General features: G+C 43.4%; 1 protein-coding gene across 10 annotated transcripts in view; it reads right to left on the bottom strand.

Moving 5' to 3' along the window:
- The window catches only part of MTHFS (methenyltetrahydrofolate synthetase), a 74844-nt gene extending 52180 nt beyond the window's left edge, over positions 1-22664 (bottom strand). Inside the window, exons 1-3 of one of the 10 annotated variants that reach the window (XR_009209636.1) lie at positions 22554-22664; positions 12837-12914; positions 4078-4360 (exon numbers count right to left, since the gene is read on the bottom strand). Coding sequence is in view for 5 of the 10 variants with exons in the window: in XM_032174511.2 (XP_032030402.1) it covers positions 2109-2225 (117 nt within the window). In the remaining 5 variants the exon portion in view is untranslated. The other 9 variants (XM_058427479.1, XM_058427478.1, XM_058427480.1 and 6 more) reach the window with 9 other exon arrangements.
- Between the last annotated feature and the right edge of the window lie 1656 nt (positions 22665-24320).

The following is a 24320-nucleotide window of genomic DNA, read 5'->3' as shown; positions in this document are numbered from 1 at the left end:
AGGTGACTCTCCTCCCCCTTCCAGTATTCTCTAACCTTTCAATGAGTTGCCAAGTCCTGCTGTTTCTCACTTAACAGTCTCCCATTTGCCTCCTTTCCCCCTCGTCTTCATTGCCCATGCTCTGGTTTGCATCTTTTTTATCTTTCACTTGAATTGGTACAACAGTCCCCTTGCTGGTCTCCACATTTTTTTTCTTTCTTCCTTCCTCAACCCATTATCCAAATGCTGCCAGTGTACTCTTCCTAAAGGACATAACAAAAAATAGGTAAAGCTCTGAATACATCCCTTTACACACTTCTTTAACTCTCACAATCGACCTATAAGAGAGATATTATCCATTTTATAGACAAGGAACCAAAGGTTCTGAGAGATTATAAGACCTGTCCAAGGATATAGTTAAAAAACAATGGTGCCAGATTAAGCCCAGATCTGTGTAGTTCCACAGCCCATCCTAAACTGTATCCTGTCATCTCTTGCCTAAATATCCCTACTCACACTCCCCTATCCCATCTTTCCCTTCACCTGAAAAAATTCATCTTGTTCTCCGAAATTCATCTCAAACATTTTCTAATAGAAAGCTTTCCAATTCCCCCTCCCCAAGGCTACGTTTCCACAACATTGGTGTTTACCTTTATCATGTATCTGGCTTCAATGCAATTCTTTATTCATGTCTGTTTCCTCTTCTAGGCTCTCTGCTCCTTTAGAGCAACAATCATATCTTTTTCATCTCCACAACCCAGTACATAGCCAAGTGTGCACTACATAGGTGTTCAACATATGTGAATGAATTAGCTAAATTTTAAACAACTAGATAGTAAGGACAAGAGTCTATATCCTTTACATCTACTAAAACACCCAGCAATGCTTCCTCATAATAGCTAAAATAATTGTTTGAACGAACAAATTAACATCTGTATAGATTCCCTCATGCACACCTACACAGATGAAGAGAGGGGTGAAATGAGCATATATGCTTTACTGCTTTAACCCATAGGCACCTTAGTAAATAACAGATAATAGAATAGTGAAGGGTAATTAAGAAAGCCTGATGGTATAACTAATTCCAAGGGAACATCAAGTCTCCAAATATCTACTGGTGTCTCTGAGGCATGATGCTGGGAAGACAGATCATCAGTATGACTTACAACAGAATTACAAATATGTACTTATTCAGGGGACATTAAATTTTTCTTCCTCTGGTGTCTAACAAAAATGAGTCCCCAAAAACTCTTTAGAACATGCCTTCATGACAGGATATGACTGCCATTTTATTGATAAGAAAACTGACATTACATAGACGACTAAAAATACATAGCAGTGCAGTTGGTGAAAGTAATAAAACAGAGGTCTGCTAACCAACAAACATGGACCCTCACTTATTCCTCTCATTTCTCTCTTCTGCTTCCTACGTTCTTGGGAAGCCTGGGTATGATAGCCAAGTCTTCCTTTCATTCACTCAAGAAAAAGCATTTAATGTTGACCAACTCTGAGACATGAAAAGCCTAGGCCCTGGAGCTACTGAGACACAGCCTTAGCCCTCCATATGCTTAGTGAAGTCCCTTTGGCATCTCCACACCTTTTTTGGTGTTCCCTCGTCTAAAGCACCTGCATCTTTCTCTGGCCATTTTATTAATATAACTGGAGTCTTACTCGTAGCTCATTAACTGTAGGCCTCACTGAGGGAACCTGGGCACTCAGGTGTTCAGCCATCTCCTCTACCACAACTTTCTGTTCTCAGCCTGCTCTCACCACAGTACTGTCATCCCCACGGAGGAATTTTCGAGCACCAAAGGTGCCACCCATGCAAACGAACTCTCCTCCCAGAGATAAATCTGTCAACCCCTGCCGTCCTCTTGCTCTTCAGCCCCACAACTTTTGTTACCGGTCCCTCTCCCGCCATAGTACCAAGAGCGTCCAGACCACGACTAGGGGGCGTGCGCGCGCCAGGAAGGGGCGTGCGCGCGCCGGGAGGGGAAACGTGCGCGCGCCGGGGAGGGGGGGTCCCCTAGCCCAGCGCCTGCACGGACCATGCGCAGATCAGCAAGCGCTGGCCGCCAGGCCTTTAGAGGGTCTGGCCGCCGTGGCTTCCGCTACGGGTGGCCTCGCACCTTCTGGGTCAGTAGGCGGGACTGGCGTAGCCGCTCCTCGGCGCTCATCGCCCGCAGACGCTGCTTCAGCTCTCCCCGCAGGCTCCGCTTGGCGCTGCTCACCGCTGCCGCCGCCATCTCACGCCCAAGCCAAGTCCAATCCCGCCCTCGGCGCCCTGGGCGCCCTCGGGTTCGGTCTCCGCCCCTGGCCGCTCCCAGGTGGACCCGCGGCCTAGGGGCGGGTCGGGGCTCGGGGAAGCGCCCCCCACCCTGCTTCCGGGACGCGGGCCAGCAGCGCGCCGCGCGTTTACCTCGCCTCTGGCCCTTGAGACCCAGCCCTCGTGCGGCCCCCGTGGTCCGGCTCGCCCTCCCCGGCTACGGGAGCGGTGGCGAGGCGCCGTCGCTGCCCTGCCGCCTGACCTCCCTGAGCCTGGGCCCTCACCGGGACCGCGGAGGCGGCAGCGCCACTGGCGGGGATGGTAACGACGGCCGGCAGTACCCACGGTGCCTGGCATCTCTTGTAACGTTCAGTAGTGGGACTTCAGGGGCCAGAAAAGAAGGGCAAGGCAGGACAAGTAGGGAAATCGTCACGAGTCGCTTAACTACAGGGATATGTCTGACAGATGCCCCGATTTCCTTCTTGTGCAAATATCAGAGTGCAGTTACACAAAGTTACTACACACCTATGCTACACACCTGTACGGCGTATTTTGTACCGAATACTGTAGGCAGTTGTAAGCACCATGATACTTGTGTATCTAAACACAGAAAAGGTAATGTGTTGGCTGGCTACCACATCAGTAGGTATTAGGAATTTTTCAGCTCCATTATAATCTTAAGAGACCACAGTAGTTGATGGAAATGTCCTTATGTGATGAATGCATAGATGATACATAGTCGGGAACACTGCTAAAGCAGTAACTGTAGCGTAAAAGCCAAATATTGTGGGTTTCTAGTGTGAATGTATTCCAGGTAATAGTGCCCACAACAGGTAGTTCCTGTTATAACCATCAGTGACTATTCATTCCCACCACTCAGCTCTGATTAAAACACAAAAATGAATTAAAACTAAAAGCAGTTGGGGGGTGGGTGAGGCACTTGCAGGAAGAGGTAAAAGAAACTGTGAAGTCTTAAACTGCTCCCAGTAGACAGGCGCCTCAGATAGCATAGATGGTTGCCTCTCAGATGTGACTTCCTAAGAAAACCAGAGCTGTCTCTGCCAAAAATACGTCCCTACTGACCGCCCCAGTGTCCTAATCCCCACCGTTAAGAATCACACCACCTAGGTAAAGCATTAAGTGCCCGGTGAGAATGCACATGGCTTGAGAGGGGAGTTCTGGCTTCTTTATGGAATCTATCAACAGCTTCCAGAGAAAGGTAATGCAAGTCCCAAGGGGATTGTGTTGTAAGAAAAAGGGAAGGCCAGGCAGGTACAGCGTATACATATTGCAATTAGATTTGCTGACCTAAAAATTAGAACACGAGGTCTAACAAACTACACAATTTTCTAATCTGTTCATTTTTACCAAAAAAAAAAATTAACACTAGCTCCACGTTGAATCATTTGCCAAATTTTCTTTGTTCAGAATATCCCAGAGTATCCTGCATATCAGATTGCCATATCCATCAACCCCAAATGGCAAGCCAGAGAGAGAAGGCTGGGGAGGAGGCATCAGTGGAAACTCTTAAGCAGCCAGGGACACTGGAAACTGCAGAAAGCATGGGAAAGAAGGAAGGAGGGAGGGAAGAGAGAAGCCGACCTGAGTCTGCTTCTAGCCTGAGTCCGCTTCTCAGTCTAGTCTGCAGTCTAGACTAGTGACACAGAAAAGGACTTTTGGGATAATGGCACACCTTAAAAGTCTGCCTGGGGCAGAAAAGACACCGCCTTCCTGGTCATCATCCCATAATTAATTGTCTGTCTCCTGTGTTGAGCTTTACCCTTTGGCTGAATTTCCAGGCAGACTCCAAAAATGAAGACAAAAATGGCATATAGAGAAAAATACATACAATTTATTCATTAAATAGGGACAAAATTTCTGTAACTCTGGAAGGTCAAGTTACATCATCAAAGTTGTTTATTTAAAAGTAGAAGTATGTGTTGGCAGTCGTTTTCATCAGAGTCAGAAAAATTAGGCCGGTTTCACAATATAGAGTGTCTTTTCTGGTCAACAGTATTGCTTCAGGAAAGAGGGCATTTCACAGATCTTTCCTATAACTTCTAGAAAAGTCATCCAGCCAGATTTAGGCTCAAGCTTCTTTACAAAGCCATTTTCCTATGAGAGAATAAATTTAACATTTTAAAAATCATTGGAGATTAAGTATGCTGGAATAAAAAGCAAAAATATTTTCATTTAAATAATGCAAATAATCTTCTATCCCTCTAAAGGAGCATTGTGTAACAGAAACACAGTGTGACCTACATCTGTAATTTCAATTTTTGGTAGCCACATTTTAAAAACTACAAAAATAGGAAAAATTAATTTTTAAGATATATTTAGTGGTAATGATTTCAATATGCAATCAATGTCAAATCACTAATGAGATATTCTTTTTTTCATAACAAACCTTCAAAATCTCATGAGTATTTAGTACTTACAGCATATCTTAATTCAGACTAGCCACATTTTACTACCATAGTGGACAGCAAGCACAGCTCTAGAGGATAAAAAGTCTTTTTGTTCTCGTTCTTGTTTAATTGTCCAACATTGATTTCAATGCACTTATATTTGTAATATGAATTCTATTATACTGTAAATTGCATTGTATTGAAACTCATGAGAACTCACAGTAAATCCAAATTAAACCAATACCTTTGAAGCTATGAAAAGGTTGATGGTTTCTTTTATAATCTACTCTCTTTGTGAACGGACAGTTTTAAAAATGTAGGATAACTCAATTAACTGGACATTTTATTTAATTTACAATCTATAATCATAGAATCCTCACTGAAAAGTACCTCTGAGATCATCTAGCCTAATGCTCTCTCTTAACAAATGAGGAAAGTGAGGCCCACAAAAAAAATCAGTTATCTAAGATTAGCCAACCCCTTGGTGCCTGGACCTGGATTAGAATGCAAACACCCTACTTCTTTCCACTCCATACATTGCCAAACAAGTGCCAAAATATTCAAAAATTGTTAAAATAATTTTTTTCGAATGTTCATCTAGCAAACATTTGTGGCTGCATCTTACAGGTTCCAGAACCTGGGGTTACAAATGCCTGCAAGTAGCTCAGAGCATAGTGTAACTAATATTGAAACGTAAACCAAGCATAACCCTTTGATAGTTGGGAGAGATTCGAGAGCTCTGCAGTGCCTTGGAATCATTTTATGAGCATCACTGGCAAAGCAGATGAATACCACCAGACAGGGGGATTTAATTTGAAAGATTGCCTAAGAAAGCCATTTTCTGCCTACATGTTAAATGTGCATCGTGCTCTGAGACATGCTGTCATGCCTTGACAGAGGAAGGAAACTGCCCCTCTTCTTCCTCTTTCCCTCCTGCCAGTACATACTCATAGATGACACTCTAGGGAGGTATCCACTTTATTATGCCCCTTCCTAAACCCCGTATTTCACAAGTATGATGAGACCCTCCGAAATGATTTTTATTATAACAATAATCATTGTCTATTATCATTGATCAGTTAGCATGTCATACATCAACGTCTAAAGAAAGGACAGTGAACAAAGAAAATATTGATGAATTCAGCCAGATGAAGATTAAAAATTTTTTTTAACTATGAAAAACTAAAAAGAACAATACACTAGGAAAATATTTACGTATACCATGAAAGTGTTCATTCAAATATGAGAGAAAATTCTCAGGCCCTTAATAGTTTAAAAAGGAGAGACCATTAAAGAGAGAAATATAGATCATTCACAAGTATATGAGAAAAACATTAATAGCAATTAAAGAAATGTACATTTTAACAAAGTCTTACTGTTTTTTAGACCTATTAAACTGGCTTTATTTGATGCCTATTAAACCCTCAAAATTATTAATAGTGCCACCCACACTGGTAAGGTTGCTATGATATTCTTCTATTGATATAATACTTTTGGAAAGAAAATATGTTTTCCAATATGCCAGAATATTGTAATTATACACACATCTTATGAACCAGTCATTCCACTGTTAAGAAATTTATCATGAGGCAGTCTTCTAAAATATCGGAGGGTGGGGGGCACGAGAAAAGCATACACATGCTTCACTATTGAAGCATTATATCTAAAAGGGGAAAACTAGGCTGGGCGAAGTGGCTCAGAACTATAATCCCAGCACTTTGGGAGGCCGAGGTGGGGAGATCACTTGAGGTCAGGAGTTCGAGACCAGCCTGGCCAATGTGGTGAAACTCCGTCTCTACCAAAAATACAAAAATTAGCTGGGCGTGGTGGTACATGCCTGTAATCCCAGCTACTGAGGAGGCTGAGGCAGGAGAATTGCTTGAACCTGGGAGGTGAAGGTTGCAGTGAGCCAAGATCAAGCCACTGCACTACAGCCTGGGTGACAGAGTGAGACTCTGTCTCAAAAAATACATAAATAAATAAAAGGGGAAAAGTCAAAACCAAATTGTCTAACAATTGGGAATTGGTTAAGTAAATTAGGATATGGCAAATTAATGAACTATTCTGTAGACATTAGAAATTAATGCCTAATGTTAACATGGAGTATGTGAGACAGTGTTGAAAATATTTGTATGTCAACACCAAAAAACTCTTATGTACACCCTAATTATAATTGTATACAACGTCTGCATGTGGATATGTTAGGGTGATGGGAGTGACTTTTCTTCCTTTCAAAAATGTTATTTTCAAATATATTTTCTTTAATGATGCTATTTGTATCTTAAGACCATTATATAAAAATAAATATACAAATAAGGATTCAATATCTTATCAGTAATGTAGTAGTAAATAAGAATTGTTCAGGCCTTATTATTTCTGGGAATAGTGATAGTTTGTTAAATTCAGCTACCTTGGTTTCAACAAAACCTAAACATAAAATAATATACAGTATCAGTAATCCAAAGAAGATGAAAACCTCAGAATTTTTAAAGATACAGGCAGCCAGGCACAGTGGCTCATGCCTGTAATCCTAGCACTTTGGGAGGCTGGGGTGGTAGGATTGAGCCTGGTAAGTCAAGGCTGCAGTGAGCCATGATCACACCACTGCACTCCAGCCTGGGTGGCAGAGCAAGACTTTGTATGGAAAAAAAAAAAAAAAAAACACAGGCAAGTATCATGCTTTCTCACTTCTCTAAAGACTATCCCTTTGTTCACTCAGGAAATATCCACTGAGCATTGGCCACATGCTGGTACCAGTTAAAGTACTGGAAACACAGTGGTCAACAAAGCATACAGGATCCGTTTCCTCACTAAGCTTACATTCTCATGGCAGACACAGACAATAAACAGATAAGCAAATAAATATGCAATAGGATGTCCAGTCATGAAAACTATTATGAAGGCAATAAAGTTGGGTAGGGAGACAGAGAGTGACAGTGGTACTTTCTTAGATGGGGTGATCAAGGAAGACTTCTCTGAGGAGAATAATTCCTTGGAAGGGATACCTGGGTGAAAAGAAAAGGGAAAGCAGGCAAACTTATGGCGGAAAATTATTCCAGGCAGAGGCAACAGCAACTGCAAAGACTGGAGGATGGAGTGTGCTTAGCTTATCTAAGGAGGCTGGAGCTATGAGAACAGGGAGGGATTCATAGAAAATTAGATTTGAGAGGCAGGTAGAGGCCAGGCCATAAAGGGCTTTGGGTAACTTCATACTCAGGATGTTGTGCTTTTGTTCCCAGGGTGAAGGGGCATTTTGGAGAGTTCTGATTAGGGCCAAGATCAGGTCTAATTCAACTTTGTAACATATCACTGTGGGTACTATGTGGAGAACAAATTATAGCAGATAAAGGATGGAACCATGGAGTCTGGCAGGAGGCTACTGACACAGTCAAGTGATTACAGCATTTCAAAGGGGCAGCCAGGGGGATTTGCTGGTGGATGGATGTGGGCTATGAGAGACAGGAGTCCAGGCTGACTCCCAAGGTTAGAGAACTAGCACTTAAGAGAGCTTGACTGAGGGGCCCCTCGGGAGAGGTGCTTTTCTCTAACTCTTGTGTCAGTATCATGCATTTCTGCCTGACTTGAGGGTCTTTTATTTTTCACTAAATGATTTTAAAATCTCAAGTAAAAATTCAAAAGAAATAGAAAAATTTTGCCCCAAAACTTATTTAATAAAAGGATATATATGAATACTTGAGATCATAGCACCTCACTGCTAGATGTTTATGTTTTGGAAACGCCTTTGCCAAACTGAATGCTTAGTCAATCATCTATATGTCTCTGTGTGCCCATTTATTTGGCCTCAAATTAACCACACTATTATTTAGGGTAAGAGGATGACAAAGAAAAGAAAGACCTCTTGGCCTAACTCTATGATCCAAGCTTTAAAATGGTGGTTACTTGGAAAGCACCAACTCTTGACTGTACATCCTACTTTCAGAAGGGCAAAGAATTACCTATCTAAACTTCCTGGAATTTCCCACATAACTCTCATAGTTGCATAGTATTTGACAGTTTGCAAAGCACTTTTAAACAAAATGTTGTATAATCCTTTAACTTTCCATTAAAGGTAGGTATTATTGTTTTCATTAAATATTATATATAATAAATTATATGTCATATCATTTTCATTAAATATTATATATAATAAATTATAATACATCATATATTATTATATACATTATATAAGGAATCTGAGTCTCAGAGTACCTCAGTAACTTACCCAAGGTTATACCTCTAGTGAGTAAGAAAACCAGAGTTCAAATCTCCAGTTTCAGTGTTGCTTCACTGAATCATCCCATTAGCAAATATTTGTTACCTTTTATGCAACAGGTCCTAGGCATGAGGTACACAGTGATGCATTAAATAGATATGATTTCTCCCATATGGAGCTGAGTGCCAAGCATTCTTTCTACTCCCCCAGCATATGCAGAGGAGAATGCTTCATTGAAGGGGGAGGAAGTAAGATCCATCTCGTTCAAAAGGAAGGGTGATCCCAAGGGAAGAGACATGAGTTTCATCTCATGATCATACTCATGGTTTTTAAGAACCATCCTTTCCTTATGAATGCTGGAGGCAGCCAAATGGCAGTAGCTCTCCTATCAGATCTTGTGAGAGCACATCCTTTCTCAGCACTTCAAATTAGGAGAGGGGACAGGAAGAAATCATGGTAAATGTGGAAGAGGACAAAAAGAGAGATGAGAAGCCACAAACAAAAGAAGGCAGGAAGGCAGGCAGGCAGGAAAGACAAGCTGATAAAAAGGAGAAAGAGAATAAGGAAAGAGATTATGAGTCCCATTACTGATAGACTAGTCTCATTTCTTCCCATTAGGGGATCTGTTTTACATGGTAACTAGTATCTAACTGTATTTGATCATATAATTTATGGAAACTAAATACAGTCAGATTCTCTCAGTGGAAGCTAGGTAATACTACTATTACTAACAACAAAAACCCTAAACTTGTATTGAGTACTCATTTTCAGGAATTGTTCCGAGGGCTTTGTTTACATTAACTGATTTAATCCTTATACAAGTCCCAGGAGATAGGTTGCAATATTTTCCTATTTTTACAGATGAGGAACCAAGGCGTAGAGAAGTTAAGAAACTTGTGTAAGTCCGAGGTCTGGAGATTGAGACCATCCTGGCTAACACAGTGAAACCCCATCTCTACTAAAAATAAAAAATAATAAAAAAATAAAATAAAAATTAGCCAAGCATGGTGGCAGGCGCCTGTAGTCCCACCTACTTGGGAGGCTGAGGCAGGAGAACAGCATGAACCCAGGAGGCGGACCTTGCAGTGAGCAGAGATCGCGCCACTGCACTCCAGCCTGGGTGACAGAGTGAGACTCCATCTCAAAAAAAAAAAAAAAAAAAAAGAAAGAAAGAAAGAAACTTGTATAAGTCACACAGGTAGTAAGCACTTGAGCCCAGAAATGAAGCCAGGTCTGTCTGCTTCCAAGTTCGTGCTCCAAATATCTATGCTGTACTCACATACTGCATTCTTAATACAAAGTTTCCATAAAGTCTCTGGGCACTTTTAAAATTTAATTAAATTATAGATTGTGGCCGGGCGCAGTGGCTCACACCTGTAATCCCAGCACTTTGGGAGGCCAAGGCAGGCAGATCACGAGGTCAGGAGATCGAGACCATCCTGGCTAACACAGTGAAACCCCGTCTCTACTAAAAATACAAAAAATTAGCTGGGCGTGGTGGCAGGCACCTGTAGTCCCAGCTACTCGGGAGGCAGAGGCAGGAGAATGGTGGGAACCTGGGAGGTGGAGCTTGCAGTGAGCCGAGATCACGCCACTGCACTCCAGCCTGGGCGACAGAGCGAGACTCCATCTAAAAAAAAAAAAAAAAAATTATAGATTGTATGTTTTATGATCAGTGATTTCTTGAGAGTTTTTTCAGGCAAGTTAAAGCCAGTGCTCACATCTTGATAAAGTTGTGAGTGCCTCCTCTACTCTTACCTCTTCTTGTGGGCCACTGACTACTAGCATAAGGAAGTGATTGTGCCATTTCCCCTGAAATGAATCATTCGAGAGCAAATTCATTCATTTGAGCAGATTTGTCAACATCACTATGAAAAGAAGGTAACAGTTTTCCATGCCAGTTTGTACTGACCCAAAAAAGCACTGCCTTTCCTTAAGATCAATGCCTCATCTGAGCTGGAAAAGGAGCACATAGACTGCTTTGAAATGACATCTTCAAGAGTATTTATTTCATGTCTACAACCTGAACTATTCAGGTGCTTTTTAAAAAAAAAAAAAAAAAAAGAGCTTGGAAACTTTAGAAAGGCTGAGTGTGTGCATGTGCAGGCAATGTGTTATTTGTATCTACACTCAGGAGAGGTTCATGCGACCACACTCATGTTTACATCTGTACCACCCTTGAAAGATGAGGGTACTACTAAAAATTCTCAGAGACAGTTCCACAGCCTTTGCTAACAATGAGTTCCAGAAACTCAAAAAATTTATTGTGGAGAAGTTAAATTTTTAAGTAATATTTACTCACTGTCTGTGTGTTCCAAGTACTAAGCTAGGCATTGGAAATACAATCCAAACACACACAGAGCCTGCAAACTAGCAGAGTATTTCTCTGCAGGCTCATCTGTGGTCCTCTGTGCTAGAGAACATTTGCCTTCATCTGAAATCTACACAGTGCAGCTGAAATTTCCACCAGTCCTCAAGTATAGCCTCCCACAGCCAACCAGAAGAAAACATGACAAAACATTTCACATGCTTCGCCCAGCCTCAGTCAGGCTCAGTTAGAAAGAACTAAGTTCCAGAAAGAAGGTGACTAAGAAAGGGGAGTAGCTGCAGTAAGCTCTATCATGCAGGAAGGCCTTAAACAAAATGAAAAAGGCATCAAGTAAAAGATCAATAAATTTGATCACAACAAATATTTAAACAGCTATAATGACCGAAGACATTGTCAGCTTTAAAGAATAATCAGCAGGCTGGGCGCGGTGGCTCACGCCTGTAATCTCAGGACTTTGGGAGGTGGAGGCAGGTGGATCACGAGGTCAGGAGATTGAGACCATCCTGGCTAACACAGTGAAACCCCGTCTCTACTAAAAATACAAAAAATTAGCTGGGCGTGGTGGCAGGCACCTGTAGTCCCAGCTACTCGGGAGGCAGAGGCAGGAGAATGGTGTGAACCCGGGAGGCGGAGCTTGCAGTGAACTGAGATCACGCCACTGCACTCCAGCCTGGGGGACAGAGTGAGACTCTGTCTCAAAAAAATAATAATAATCTTAATAATCAGCAAACTAAAGATAACTGCCACATATATAAAAATAATTTGTATCCAGAATATTCAAAGAATTCCTACAAATCAATAAGAGACCAAATAATAGGAAAATGGGCAAAGGATGTAAACAGGTAATTCCCTGCATAAGATTTACAAATGATCAGTTAATATATGAAAAGATGCTCAAATGGAAAAATATTTAACCTTACTGGGAATCAAGGAAACAAGAATTAAAACAAGATAAACTCTGTAGTTTTTTAGCCCAACAAATTAAGGAAATTATAACAGATTGCTACAAACTAACATTAGTCAGCTGGGGTAGGGAGACATGGATACTCTAACAAGCTGCTGATGGGAGTGTAACTTGGTGGAGCCACTTTGGAAGGCAAGGACCTAGTAAATTAAAAAATGTACGTACCCCATGACCCAGCATCTACAACCCAACATCCACCCTAGAAAACTACACACATGCATGAGGAAAAATGACATTCAATAAAGCATTGTGTGTGATAACAAACTTGAAATAACCTAAACAGCTATCAGCCACAAATGGCCAGATACGCTACAGCATTTACATACAATAGAATATACATAGCACTCTTAATAATACTATTTTAAATACCTTTGGATAAAAAAGTTGCAGAATTACTACCATGTACTGTTTTTACATACACACATGTAAATATATGTATGCAAGATTTTTATGTATATATAAAATACATAAACATACATGTACATATATGTATGCTTATATAAAACATTTTACATAAAACATTTACAAAAAATTTTTTTACAAATAAGTATTATGTTAGCCTGGCCAACATGGTGAAACCCCATCTCTACTAAAAATAAACACCAAAAAAATTAGCCAGGCGTGGTGGCAGTCACCTGTATTCCCAGCTACTCCGGACTCTGAGGCAGGAGACTCACCTGAACCTGGGAGACAGAGGTTGCAGTGAGCCGAGATCACGCCATTGCACTCCAGCCTGGGCGACAGAATGAAACTGTCTTAAAAATAAATAAATAAATAAATAAATAAATAAATAAATAAATAAATAAGAAAGAAAGAAATAAGAACTTATATTACCAAAGCCTTAAAACCTACATTCTTTTACAAGTTCATTTTTGCTACTAAAAACTAGTGCAACAGGAGTCACATGCAATGTGCTTTGGCTAGTACAGATAATTACTATAAGAAACAGTGTATTGTGGTAACACAAACCATTTACATTAAGACACTACGTAATTCTGCTATTTACTGCCCAAATTGTCTTTTTCAAATATCATGTCAAAATTACACGAATTTATATAGTTGTAGACATGTTCCTAGCAGAAGGGTAGGGAAGCAGGGGTCTGGGTAAGTGGAAGGAGAAGGCAAGTAGCCCTTTTGGGCTACCAGGGCATCAGGACCAGGTTCCCTGGGCAACTTGGCACAGGGATTTGAATGCAGGGTGACCTCAAAGATGGGACTGAGGAGCAGCAGCAACATCAGCGATCCAGAAGGTTCACAGGATGTAAGCAATACTGTTTTGGGTTCCTTATCTGATATTCCTAAAAAACAAAGTTGCTGTTGTTTTTCATGAAAACAGACTACATCGTTTATTTAGGTAGAAACGATAAACATTTTAATAGTAACACTTGTGCAATTTCATTTTCTAAATGTAAAGTCAGGCTGGGCGCAGTGGCTCGCGCCTGTCATCCCAGCACTTTAGGAGGCCAAGGCGGACAGATCACCTGAGGTCAGGAGTTAGAGACCAGCCTGGCCAACGTGGTGAAACCCTGTCTCTAGTAAAAATACAAAAATTAGCCGGATGTGGTAGCACGCGCCTGTAATCCCAGCTACTCGGGAGGCTTAGGCAGCAGAATCACTTGAACCTGGGAGATGGAGGTTGCAGTGAACCGAGATCAGGCCACTGCACTCCAGTCTGAGCGACAGAGCAAGACTCCATCTCTAAATAAATAAATAAATGAAAAGTTAAAAACAAGAGTAAGAGGCATTCTAAACCACTTTTGGTCGTGGGTGCTATCCAATTCAAGAAATTTTTTTTTGTCCAATTAAATTGTTAAATTTAAAACAAACAAATATAATAGATCATAAGATCATATCAGCTGTCTTGGGTTCCAATTCTATCAAAAATGCATATCTAAACTTATTGAAACCAAAACTTCTCCATCTGTGATGTATACTCTTACTGGCACTAAGTAACAAGGAAAACATCAATGGCTTTTAATGTATCAGGTTATATTATGATCCCTACATGACCACGGGGTAATGAAACTGACAAATTTTATCAGTAGGATTTTTTAAATTACAAAAGCAATTCATGTTCATTATGAGAAAACTTGGAAGTCACAAAAAGTACAAAGAAGTTTAAAACAAAGTGCTTCTGTAATCCTACGAAACACAGCCATGCCAGTATTTTGGTTAATTCTGAAACTGATTTTTAAAATCAGACACTAGATCTAGACAGTATTTTCTTTAATTCATCATGGGAAAGTACAGATTCAATACTGCCATTATTCAGAATCTGTGTGAAATACCTCATTTGTAACTGGCATACGGGTCATGTAAGAAATTTAGTCTCATTAGTTTATAGCTTCACCTCATTTTAACCTAACATCACTGACAGATTGATTTCATTTAAATTAGTATAACTGAAGTCTTACTATACTGTGGTTCTCTACAGAAACATAAAGATGAATATGGTACTGTCCACCTGCTTAGATTGCTCACACAATCTAGACTACATGAACCAAAGTACAAAGTGGTTGTGTTAAATATACTCTAAGAAAGGATATATAAACAGGGATAGTGTGTCCGGAGTTGGTTCCTTCCAGTGGGTTCTTGGTCTCACTGACTTCAACAACGAAGCCACGGACTTTTGTGGTGAATGTTACAGCTCTTAAAGTTTGCACAGACCCAAAGAGTTACCAGCAGCAAGATTATTGTGAAGAGCAAAAGTACAAGCCTTCCACAGCTGTAGAAGGAGACCCAAGCAGATTGCCTCTGCTGGCTGGGGTGGCCAGCTTTTATTCCCTTATTTGTCCCCACCCACATCCTGCTGATTGGTCCATTTTACAGAGTGCTGATTAGTCCATTTTACAGAGTGCAGATTGGTCCATTTTACAGAATGCTGATTGGTGCGTTTTTACAGAATGCTGATTGGTGCATTTACAATCCTTTAGCTAGACACAGAGCACTGATTGGTGCGTTTACAATCCTCTAGCTAGATAGAAAAGTTCTCCAAGTCCCCACTCAACACAAGAAGTCCAGCTGGCTTCACCTCTCAATAGGTTAACATTAAAGAGGAAGCAAACCAAGTTAAAAATTCAGAACTTCACAAAGGAAACAAAATCTGCATCGTGCTTGAAGAATAAGGAAAATTTTGGTAAGAGGAAGAGAAAAAAAGGGATGAACGTCAAATGCCAAAGGACATAAATGTTCATAAAGGTTCTGGGAAAAGCAAGTAAATCTAGGAAAAAGGCAAATTGGCACTGGACTGCTGAGGACTTCTAAGTATCTTGCTAATCCATTTTTATTCACCAGGCATGATAAGGACTTCTAATGGTTTTCAAAATTCAAACGTACCCTCAAGAGGAAAACAACTGGCCATTACTGAGGATATTCAAAGAAATGTGCCATAGACTTAAAAATAAAAAATCCATGATGCTTCCATTGCTAAAGATCACTCCCACACTTAAGCTTAGCACTTTGTCTTGAAGCTATCTTATGCTCCCACACAGACCACAACAGAATTAAAAGAACACTTAGAATTCGGATAACTCAACTTTTCTACTTCTTTGTAACACCCCCTGCCACAGGAACATTTGGCAGTCTTCTGAAGGTTATTTCCAACAATTTTTTCCAGTAGTCCATATCATCCAAAAACAGCTCTATTAGAAAATCCTTCCTTCTACTAAATCAAAATTTGCCTGCTTCTAATTTACACCTATTAGTGTAATGATGAGGAGTTATATAAGTAATAATCCTTATTATAGTCCTTCAAATATTCAAAAAGTTCTCTTCCCAAGCTAAATAGGCTAAATAAAACAAGGTCAAACGTTCTTCAGTAGACATGACTTTTAGGTTTGGTGTGAATCTCAATTTCACTTTATTAGCTACGCGACTTTGGGTTTAGCTTCTTTTACTGTAAAATGGGGATAACATGACACATTCTACCATATGGATGTACTGTGAAGACATAATGCTAAATAAGCCAGACACAAAAAAACAAATATTGTATGATTCTATTTATATGAGGTACCTAGAGTGGTCAAAATCATAGACACAGAAAGTAGAATGGTAGTTGCCAGGGGCTGGGGGCCATGGGAACAGGCAATTGTTCTTTAATGGGTACACAGTTTCAATCGAGGAAGATGAAAGTTCTAGAGATGGGTGGTGGTGATGACTGCACAACAATGTGAATGTACTTAATGCCACTGAACTGTACACTTAAAAATGATTAACATGGTAAATTTTGTTATGTATATTTTACAATAAAAAAGAATAGTAAGTATGACAAAATTGTACACTTTAAATGATTTAACATGTGTAAAGGAGCTGGGCATAATGGCTCACGCCTATATCCCAACACTTTGGGAGGTTGAAGCAGGTGAATCACTTGAGCCCAGGAGTTCAAGACTAGCCTGGGCAACATAGTGAGACCTTGTCTCTACAAAACATAAAAAATAAATTAGCCAGGCGTGGTGCAACACACCTGTGGTCCTAGCTACTCAAGAGGCTGAGGTAACACAATCACTCAAGCCTGGGAGGTCAAAGATGCAGTGAGCTGTGGATTCCACTACTGCACTCCAGCCTAGGTAACACAGCGAGTCTCTATCTCAATTAAAAAAATATATATGTGGCCGGGTGCAGTGGCCCACACACCTGTAATCCTAGCACTTTGGGAGGCCAAGGCCGGTGGGTTGACTGAGCTCAGGAGTTCGAGACCAGCTTGGGCAACACAGTGAAACCCCATCTCTACTAAAATACTAAAAATTAGCCAGGCGTGGCGGCTTGTGCCTGTAATCCCAGCTACTCAGGAGGCTGAGGCAGGAGAATCGCTTGAACTTGGGAGGTGGAGGTTGCAGTGAGCTGAGATCACACCACTGCACTCCAGCCTGGGCAACAGAGCAAGACTGTCTCAAAAAACAAAAAACAAACAAACAAAAAAACATAAAATGCCTTACACCAAGTGTCCCCAACCGCCTGCCCATGAACCAGTACCAGTCAGGGTGAGTTGCTGGGCAAGTGAGCAAAGTTTCATCTGTATTTACAGCCAGTCCCCATTGCTTGCATTACCGTCTGAGTTCCACCTCTTCAGGTCAGTGATGGCATTAGATTCTCATAGCAGCATGAGCCCTACTGTGAACTGTGCACACAAGGGATCTAGTTTGGGCACTCCTTATGGGACTCTAATGCCTGATGATCTGTTACAATCTCCCATCAACCCCAGAAGGGACCATCTAGTTGCAGGAAAACAAGTTCAGGGCCCTCACTGATTCTACATTGTGCTGAGTTGTATAATTACTTCATTACATATTACACTGTAATAACAGAAAAAAAGTGCACAATAAATATAATGCATTTGAATCAACTCAAAATCAACCCCCATCTGCCACCCCCAGTCCGTGAAAAATTGTCTTCCATGAAACCAGTCCCTGGTGCCAAAAAGGTTGGAGACCGCTACTTACACAACACTTGGCATATAAAACATGGGCACACAATAGTGACTGTAATAGACTGTTACCAACTATGGGGCCTTGCTTGGCTAAATTCTATTTTTTAAGAAAGTAAGAACTTGGGGCCGGGTGCGGAGGCTCATGCCTGTAATCCCAGCACTTTGGGAGGCCAACGCGGGTGAATCACCAGGTCAAGAGATCAAGACCATCCTGGCCAACATGGTGAAACTCCATCTCTACTAAAAATATAAAAAATTAGCCGGGCGTGGTGGTGGGCACCTGTAGTCCCAGCTACTCGGGAGGCTGAGGCAGGAGAATGGCATGAACCCAGGAGGCAGAGCTTGCAGTGAGCCAAGATCACACCATCTAATGGTCGCCCAGCCCCCTCCCCCGCATAGGAAGTGTCTGTCTGTGGTTAGGTCCTCCAGCTGGCTGGCACTGCAGCCTCTATAGGAGCTGCTGGAGGTGGAAGCTCGTTGGCATTAAGCCTGAGCTTTGAGGGCCCCAGCCTGGGTTCCTTTACACAGTTGAAGCAAGATTTTTTTTTTAATAAGGTTTTTGGATAATATTTCTTTTTGGTTTAGCAATATTCATTTTCCTTTTGAATTTTTTTAGCACCTATTTTTTAACCTTTTAATGTAGGTAAAAATCCATATTCTTATGCCTCCTTATAATTCTTTTACTAAAAGTATATTTTACTTTCTTTATATACTTTGCACATCAACTGTTTCTTTAATAGTTTTACATTCAGGATGCCTGAATACTTTTAAATTATACAATATTTCTTGCATAAATTCCCTTTTACAACATTTTTTTCAACTTTCACAATCTTTGACATGCCTCAACTTTTTGACTACCTTTTACACTATTTCTCTCCCCAGTCTTACCTTCTGTATCTTTCTTTGATCTGTCTCTTTCAGTCTTTCACTTATTCTCTCCCTCTCTCTCTCATTTGGGCTCTCTCTTTTTCTGTCATCCTGTTTCCTCTTTCTCTTACACTTAGTCTTCTGGGCTGGGTGGGATCCACGTGGCCACAGTCCGGGCCACCGCTGGCCTAGAGGCTAGGCAAATAGATGCCTGCCCCCAAGTTGCATGAGTCATGCCCCTTCGCCTCCTTTGCTCTCCTCCCGGCACTGGTCCCTGCCCTCTTCTTCCACACAGAGCCGGGCTGGGGAGAGGCACCCACCCTCTGGCACGCCTGGCTGCCTGGCTGCGTGGCGCGGGCTCCTGGCCCTGGTGCGCTCAGTCTCCCACTCGGCTCCAACTTGCAGGCATCCATGGCCAGCTGGCCTCCGAGGGTGGCGGGACACACCCGAGCGGCACGGAAGGTGCGGGGCTCAGGGGCCGGCAGCCTGGGTGGCTCTGGCTGCGCAGCCGGGAGGAGAGTGTCCCAGCCACCGCCGCTCTGCCAGGTGCCAGCAATCCGCAACAATGTGGAGCCATGCTCGCTGCTCTCGCTTTGACTTCCTTTCCTAGTTTCTCTTTCCTCTCTGCTGGTCTTTCCCTTGCCTCTTCCTTCCCCCAAGAAGAGAGGAAAGGGAAGTTTTGAACATTTTTTCTATGACCAGAAGTTTCTGTGAGGTTCAATCTCCCCCAATGGGGATTTTTCACCTCTTTTTAACCTCCAAAACACCTGGACTAAGGAATACTTCACAACCCCTGCCCTGCGGCTTTTCTTTCCTTAGTCCTAAGGAATGCTTTACCTTGGTATGTCCCAACCAAAGAATGCTTCACCGCCCTATGGCTTCTTTTTCCTTAGTCCTGACCACCAAGGAAGTATTTTACTGGCTCCCCTGGCATTTCCTTCCTTGGTCTGTGCAGAGTTGCCTGGTCCACGTGGTATGTGAGGATCTTTTACTGCAGGTCACCAGCTGGTTTCTTTCCCCGTTGGTGAGAGTCCGATTTATTCATCACACCTGGTGGGTCTCGATTCCTTACCCTGAGGCTGCAGCAACAAGGCAGTGGGTGCCTTCCTCATGAAAGAGGACCAGAGACCCACCCCCCTGCCCCCAGAGGAGAATGGCTCCCTGTATAGGCCACCGCCATCGTTATAAGTAAAATGTTTATTTACAAACAGAATGCTTGCTCCTAGGTACTGCAAGGAAAAACCAGCATTTGGACAAAAAGTTTTTTCAGCAAGGCAATTTTACTTTCTGCAGAAAGGGTGCTCCTCACAGATGAAACAATGGTGACAGCACACCCGAACAAAGGAGGGAAGCAGTTTTTATCCCTTATGCAGCTTGTGTCCTGTCTCCACTGGCTGGAGCTGGACCTCACAATTTAAATTAAACCCGACTGGCTAATAACTTAAAACTTTCCTATACAGGGAAAGGCAATAGAGAACAAAGGAAAAGAGGAAGTTGCTTGCGAAAGGACTTAGAAAAGTAATAACATTTCCAAATAAGGAAGGGGCATAGGCTGCGAGCTGGAACATGCCTGTGAGTATGTCCGGCACAAATATCTTCGTTAAAGTACAAGGACATAGAATATACTTATTCTCTTAAATCTAACAGCTACACAGGATAGGGCTTAACAGTTATTAGCACAGAGGAGAGGAGGCTTGAAGGAAGTTAGTCTTTAAAACAAACTATTATTTCTAACACTTATGATTTATTCTTTAACAAGAAAGGAAATTTCGAAAAGGAAACTTTACTTTCTACAGGCTGATGAGTGCAGCTAATCCTCATTATTATGAGCATCACTATTATCATCACTTGCAAGAGTCATGTGACAATATTTAGATGATTCTGGGTTCTTTTAAAGTGCATACATACTCCGGATTCCTTTGGGAGGATGCAATTTCACATTTATATGAAAAACTGTCACTACCACAGTCAGCTCTAACAATATTTGATATCACCTGGTAATAAAGGTTTGTCAGCTGGGTGCAGTGGCTCATGCAGCACTTTGGGAGGCCAAGGCAGGCAGATCACGAGGTCTGGAGTTCGAGACCAGCCTGGCCAGTATGGTGAAACCCCATCTCTACTAAAAATACAAAAATTAGCCAGGCATGAGGGTGGGCACCTGTAGTCCCAGCTACTTGGGAGGCTGGGGCAGAAGAATTGCTTGAACCCGGGAGGTAGAGGTTGCAGTGAGCTGAGATCATGCCACTGCACTCCAGCCAGGGCAACAGAGCGAGACTCCGTCTCAAAAAAAAAAAAAAAGTAAATAAAAAATAAAGGTTTGTCACCATATACTCAAGAGTACTTCTGTTATTCAAATCTTCCTAACTGAGAGTTACAAATATCTCTGACTCTGCTCTTGAGGCTGTCAGAGCATAAAATGCCCTTCCCACTCTTTCCTCACTTCCAGACTCCAAAGCCGCCTCCTCAAAGTTTGGCCCATCTACTTTGGACTACTGTTTTCTTCCCAGTTACTGCGCACTGACAGTACTTTTGTTCTATCTCTCTTTCAGCAATTCACCATACACTTTCTAGTTTATTTATCTGCACAAAACTTAGTTCTCAACAAGACTATAACTGCCTTATGAACAGGGATCAACACTTGAAAATCTTTAGAGTCTCCTATAACATCATGTAAGAACTTACTAAATGTTTGATTTAAATAACTAGGCTTAAGCCTAATAATAGGCCAGGCGTGGTGGCTCACACCTGTAATACCAGCACTTTGGGAGGCCGAGGCGGGAGGATCACGAGGTCAGATCGAGGCCATCCTGGCTAATACGGTGAAACCCCGTCTCTTCTAAAAATACGAAAACAAAAAATTAGCTGGGCGTGGTGGTGGGCACCTGTTCCCAGTTACTCTCGAGATTGAGGCAGGAGAATGGCGTGAACTCAGGAGGCAGAGCTTGCAGTGAGCGGAGATCTCGCCACTACAATCCAGTCTGGGCAACACAGCAAGAGACTCCATCTCAAAAAAATAATAATAATAATAATAAATAGCAGCTAGTTTGGGAAAGTTTACTATATGCCACATCCAGTGCTAAATGCATACATGGATTATCTTACTAAATCTTCATACCTTTATAGAGGTAAGTGCTATTATTATTTTCTCCATCATAGAGGAAGAAAGTGAAGCTCAGAATAACTTGCTCAAGGTCATACAGCTAGTAAGTAGCAAACCCAGGGCCTGAATCATCCAGCAAAGCTCTTAACTACCTCAGAACACTGCACAGTTCCAGCTCTGCAATACTATAGACTATGAATGATTTCCATTTCACTAAGTTAGAAGTTTGAATTTCAACAGAGCAGAGACATTTTAGCTAAAAGGTAAAATTTTAAAAAGGATGAATTAAGAGAATTTCCCACAGACATCTTTATAATAAAACTAGGGGAAAAGCTTCCCATGTCCTATTTGTGAAAGTGATATTAAGATGTGGGTCACAATTTCATCAAGAAGTGGCTTATGACAATACAGCTTTGGTTTAGATATTAAAATAGGACTCTTTCTCTGCCCCTAGGAGGACGTGGAAATGAAGGATAGATGTGATAACTGTGGATTCAGAGCTCTGCAAAATGCCAACTCAATTCTTGTTTTAAAAAATCAGAGCCGGGGCTCTTGTTCCACCCTTGATTCTTCACACAAAACAGCACCACCCTCTGACCTCTTCACACAGAGCAAGCTTTACCCCACTACCCAAAGAGGAGTGCTGATCCACATGGTCTCCCCATCCCCGCTAGAAATTGATCCCAAACACCAACCGCTGCATAGACGTAGGCGACTTTGGTCTGCACCCCCCGAACTTGGCGATACTTCATCAAGCCAAACCCCTCCCCAACATCCAAAATGCCCAGACTAGCATCCGAAAGCCGGTCTCTTATACAAAGCAGAATCCCCGCCTATAAAGCAGTTTCCCACCTCCGACTCCTCCCCACGGCGAACAGCCCTTCTGGATCCAACCAACCTACCGACCCCAATAGGGCCCAGTACCCAGAGGGTCCACAATCCAGAGAAGGAGCTACAAGCCCCGTACTCGCAAGCCTCGAACCCCCAACTCCAACTGACCTCCCCTCTGCCAGAGCAAGACCACGAGTACCCGCCGACAGCGGACTTGGCTGGCTACACAAAGCCAGGCACCCGACCAGAGGGACCCTCGGGGATGTCCTCCGCCCCCGGGGAGTCCCCGCCCAGCCCCGTCCGGCGCCCCGCGCTCACCAGCTCTCCTCCCCCTCCTCCTAGCCTGACACGCTCCAGGTCGTCCAGCAAGCCGCCCTCCCCCGCCGCCAGCAAGGAGGTGGCGTCCCGCAACTCTTCGTTATTCGCCCGCCTCGGGTCCATCCGGCCCCGCCGCCCGACTTTGCGCTGAGGCCCAAGGGGAAGCCCCGAGGGGACCCCGCGCCGTAGGAGGGAGTGAAGGCGCCGGCGAACCGCCCAGCACAGCGCGAGCGGCTCCTCAGTTGTTAGTGCTGCTTCCCCAGCTCCTTCACCGGCTCCTGCAGCTTCCGCACCTCGTGGTCCGCGTTCACGTTGGAGTTAACGTCCTCCATCCCGGCCCCACTGCCTCCGCCGCCCGCCGCCCTCTAGCTCTCGCAGCAACAAGGAAAGAGCCGGAGGAAAGAGGCGTCCACGCCGCTCACTCCAGCCGAGGCGCCCGCATATAGCAGGGCCAGGCCCCCTCGCCAGGGTCCCCCTAGCGCGGGTTCCGAAGCGCTGCTGGCCCCAGCTGAACCGCCTCCTCGGCGCGGGTCCGGGATTCGAGGAGGCAGCGCCAATATCCGGCCTCTGCCGCCATCTTCCCTCCGTCCCTCCGCCCCCCCGAGAGTCGGCCCTGTAGGTGGCCTCAGAGTGTCGGGGGTGGGCGTGGCCCCGGCGGGCGCTAAGCGGACCTCTCGCAGAGAGGACCACCAAGCTCCCGACAGGGCGGGGCCGGGTGTGTGAGGGGTGGGGATTGGGCCAGAAGGGGCATGTCTGGACTGCAGGCGGAAGTGGAACGCGACCGGACCTGCGACGGAAAGCCCCTGCAGGCCCGGAGGCGAGCAGAAGGCATGCTCCTAGCCGGGCTGAGGTGGTGAAGACGGTCCTCGGGCGTGTGGGGTGTTCTCCACCCCCTTACACGGCGTGTGGGACCCACGGGCCATTCCCGCCCGCCTCCGGGCCGGATCTCGAGTGGGCGCTCAACGGGGTCTGGGGAGAGACAGTTTACTTTGTTCAGCAAATATTTAACCGATGCCTACGTTTAATGGGAGATTGTCTCCGCTGGCGAGAGCCTCAGAGACCGCCTGTGTTCTTTTCTTCCCCTGAAAGTAAGAAACCCGAATTTCAGACAAGAGAGGTCTAAGGTCAAAATAATAATCATAATTTCCTACTGGCCATATACTATGCTAAGCCCTTTTTTATTTTATTATATTTTTTTTTTTTTGTCGCCCAAGCTGGAGTACAATGGCGCGATCTAGGCTCACTGCAACCTCCGCCTCCCGGTTTAACGATTCTCCTGCCTCAGCCTCCCGAGTAACTGGGATTACAGGCGAGCGCCACCACGCCCCACTAATTTTTGTATTTTAGTGGAGACGGGGTTTCGCCATTTTGGCCAGGCTGGTCTCCAACTCCTGACCTCAGGGTGATCCGCCCACCTCAGCCACTCAAAAGTGCTGGATTACAGGCGTCAGCCACCGCGCGCCCGGTAGTCCTAATCACTTTGAAAGGCATTATCTCATCGGTTAAAACAGTTTTCCTAACTTAAATTGTTTACAGCACCCTGGCGCAGAAGCAGGGAATGGAAAACCGCTGCTTGCCTTTCTCCTCTTATTGACTCACATTCTACTCTTTGGATCA

Source organism: Hylobates moloch, unplaced genomic scaffold (assembly GCF_009828535.3).
Source record: "Hylobates moloch isolate HMO894 unplaced genomic scaffold, HMol_V3 SCAFFOLD_14, whole genome shotgun sequence".
Taxonomy (NCBI): Eukaryota; Metazoa; Chordata; class Mammalia; order Primates; family Hylobatidae; genus Hylobates; species Hylobates moloch.
Note: the sequence above shows the minus strand (reverse complement) of the source record. Positions and strands in the feature narration are given on the sequence as shown.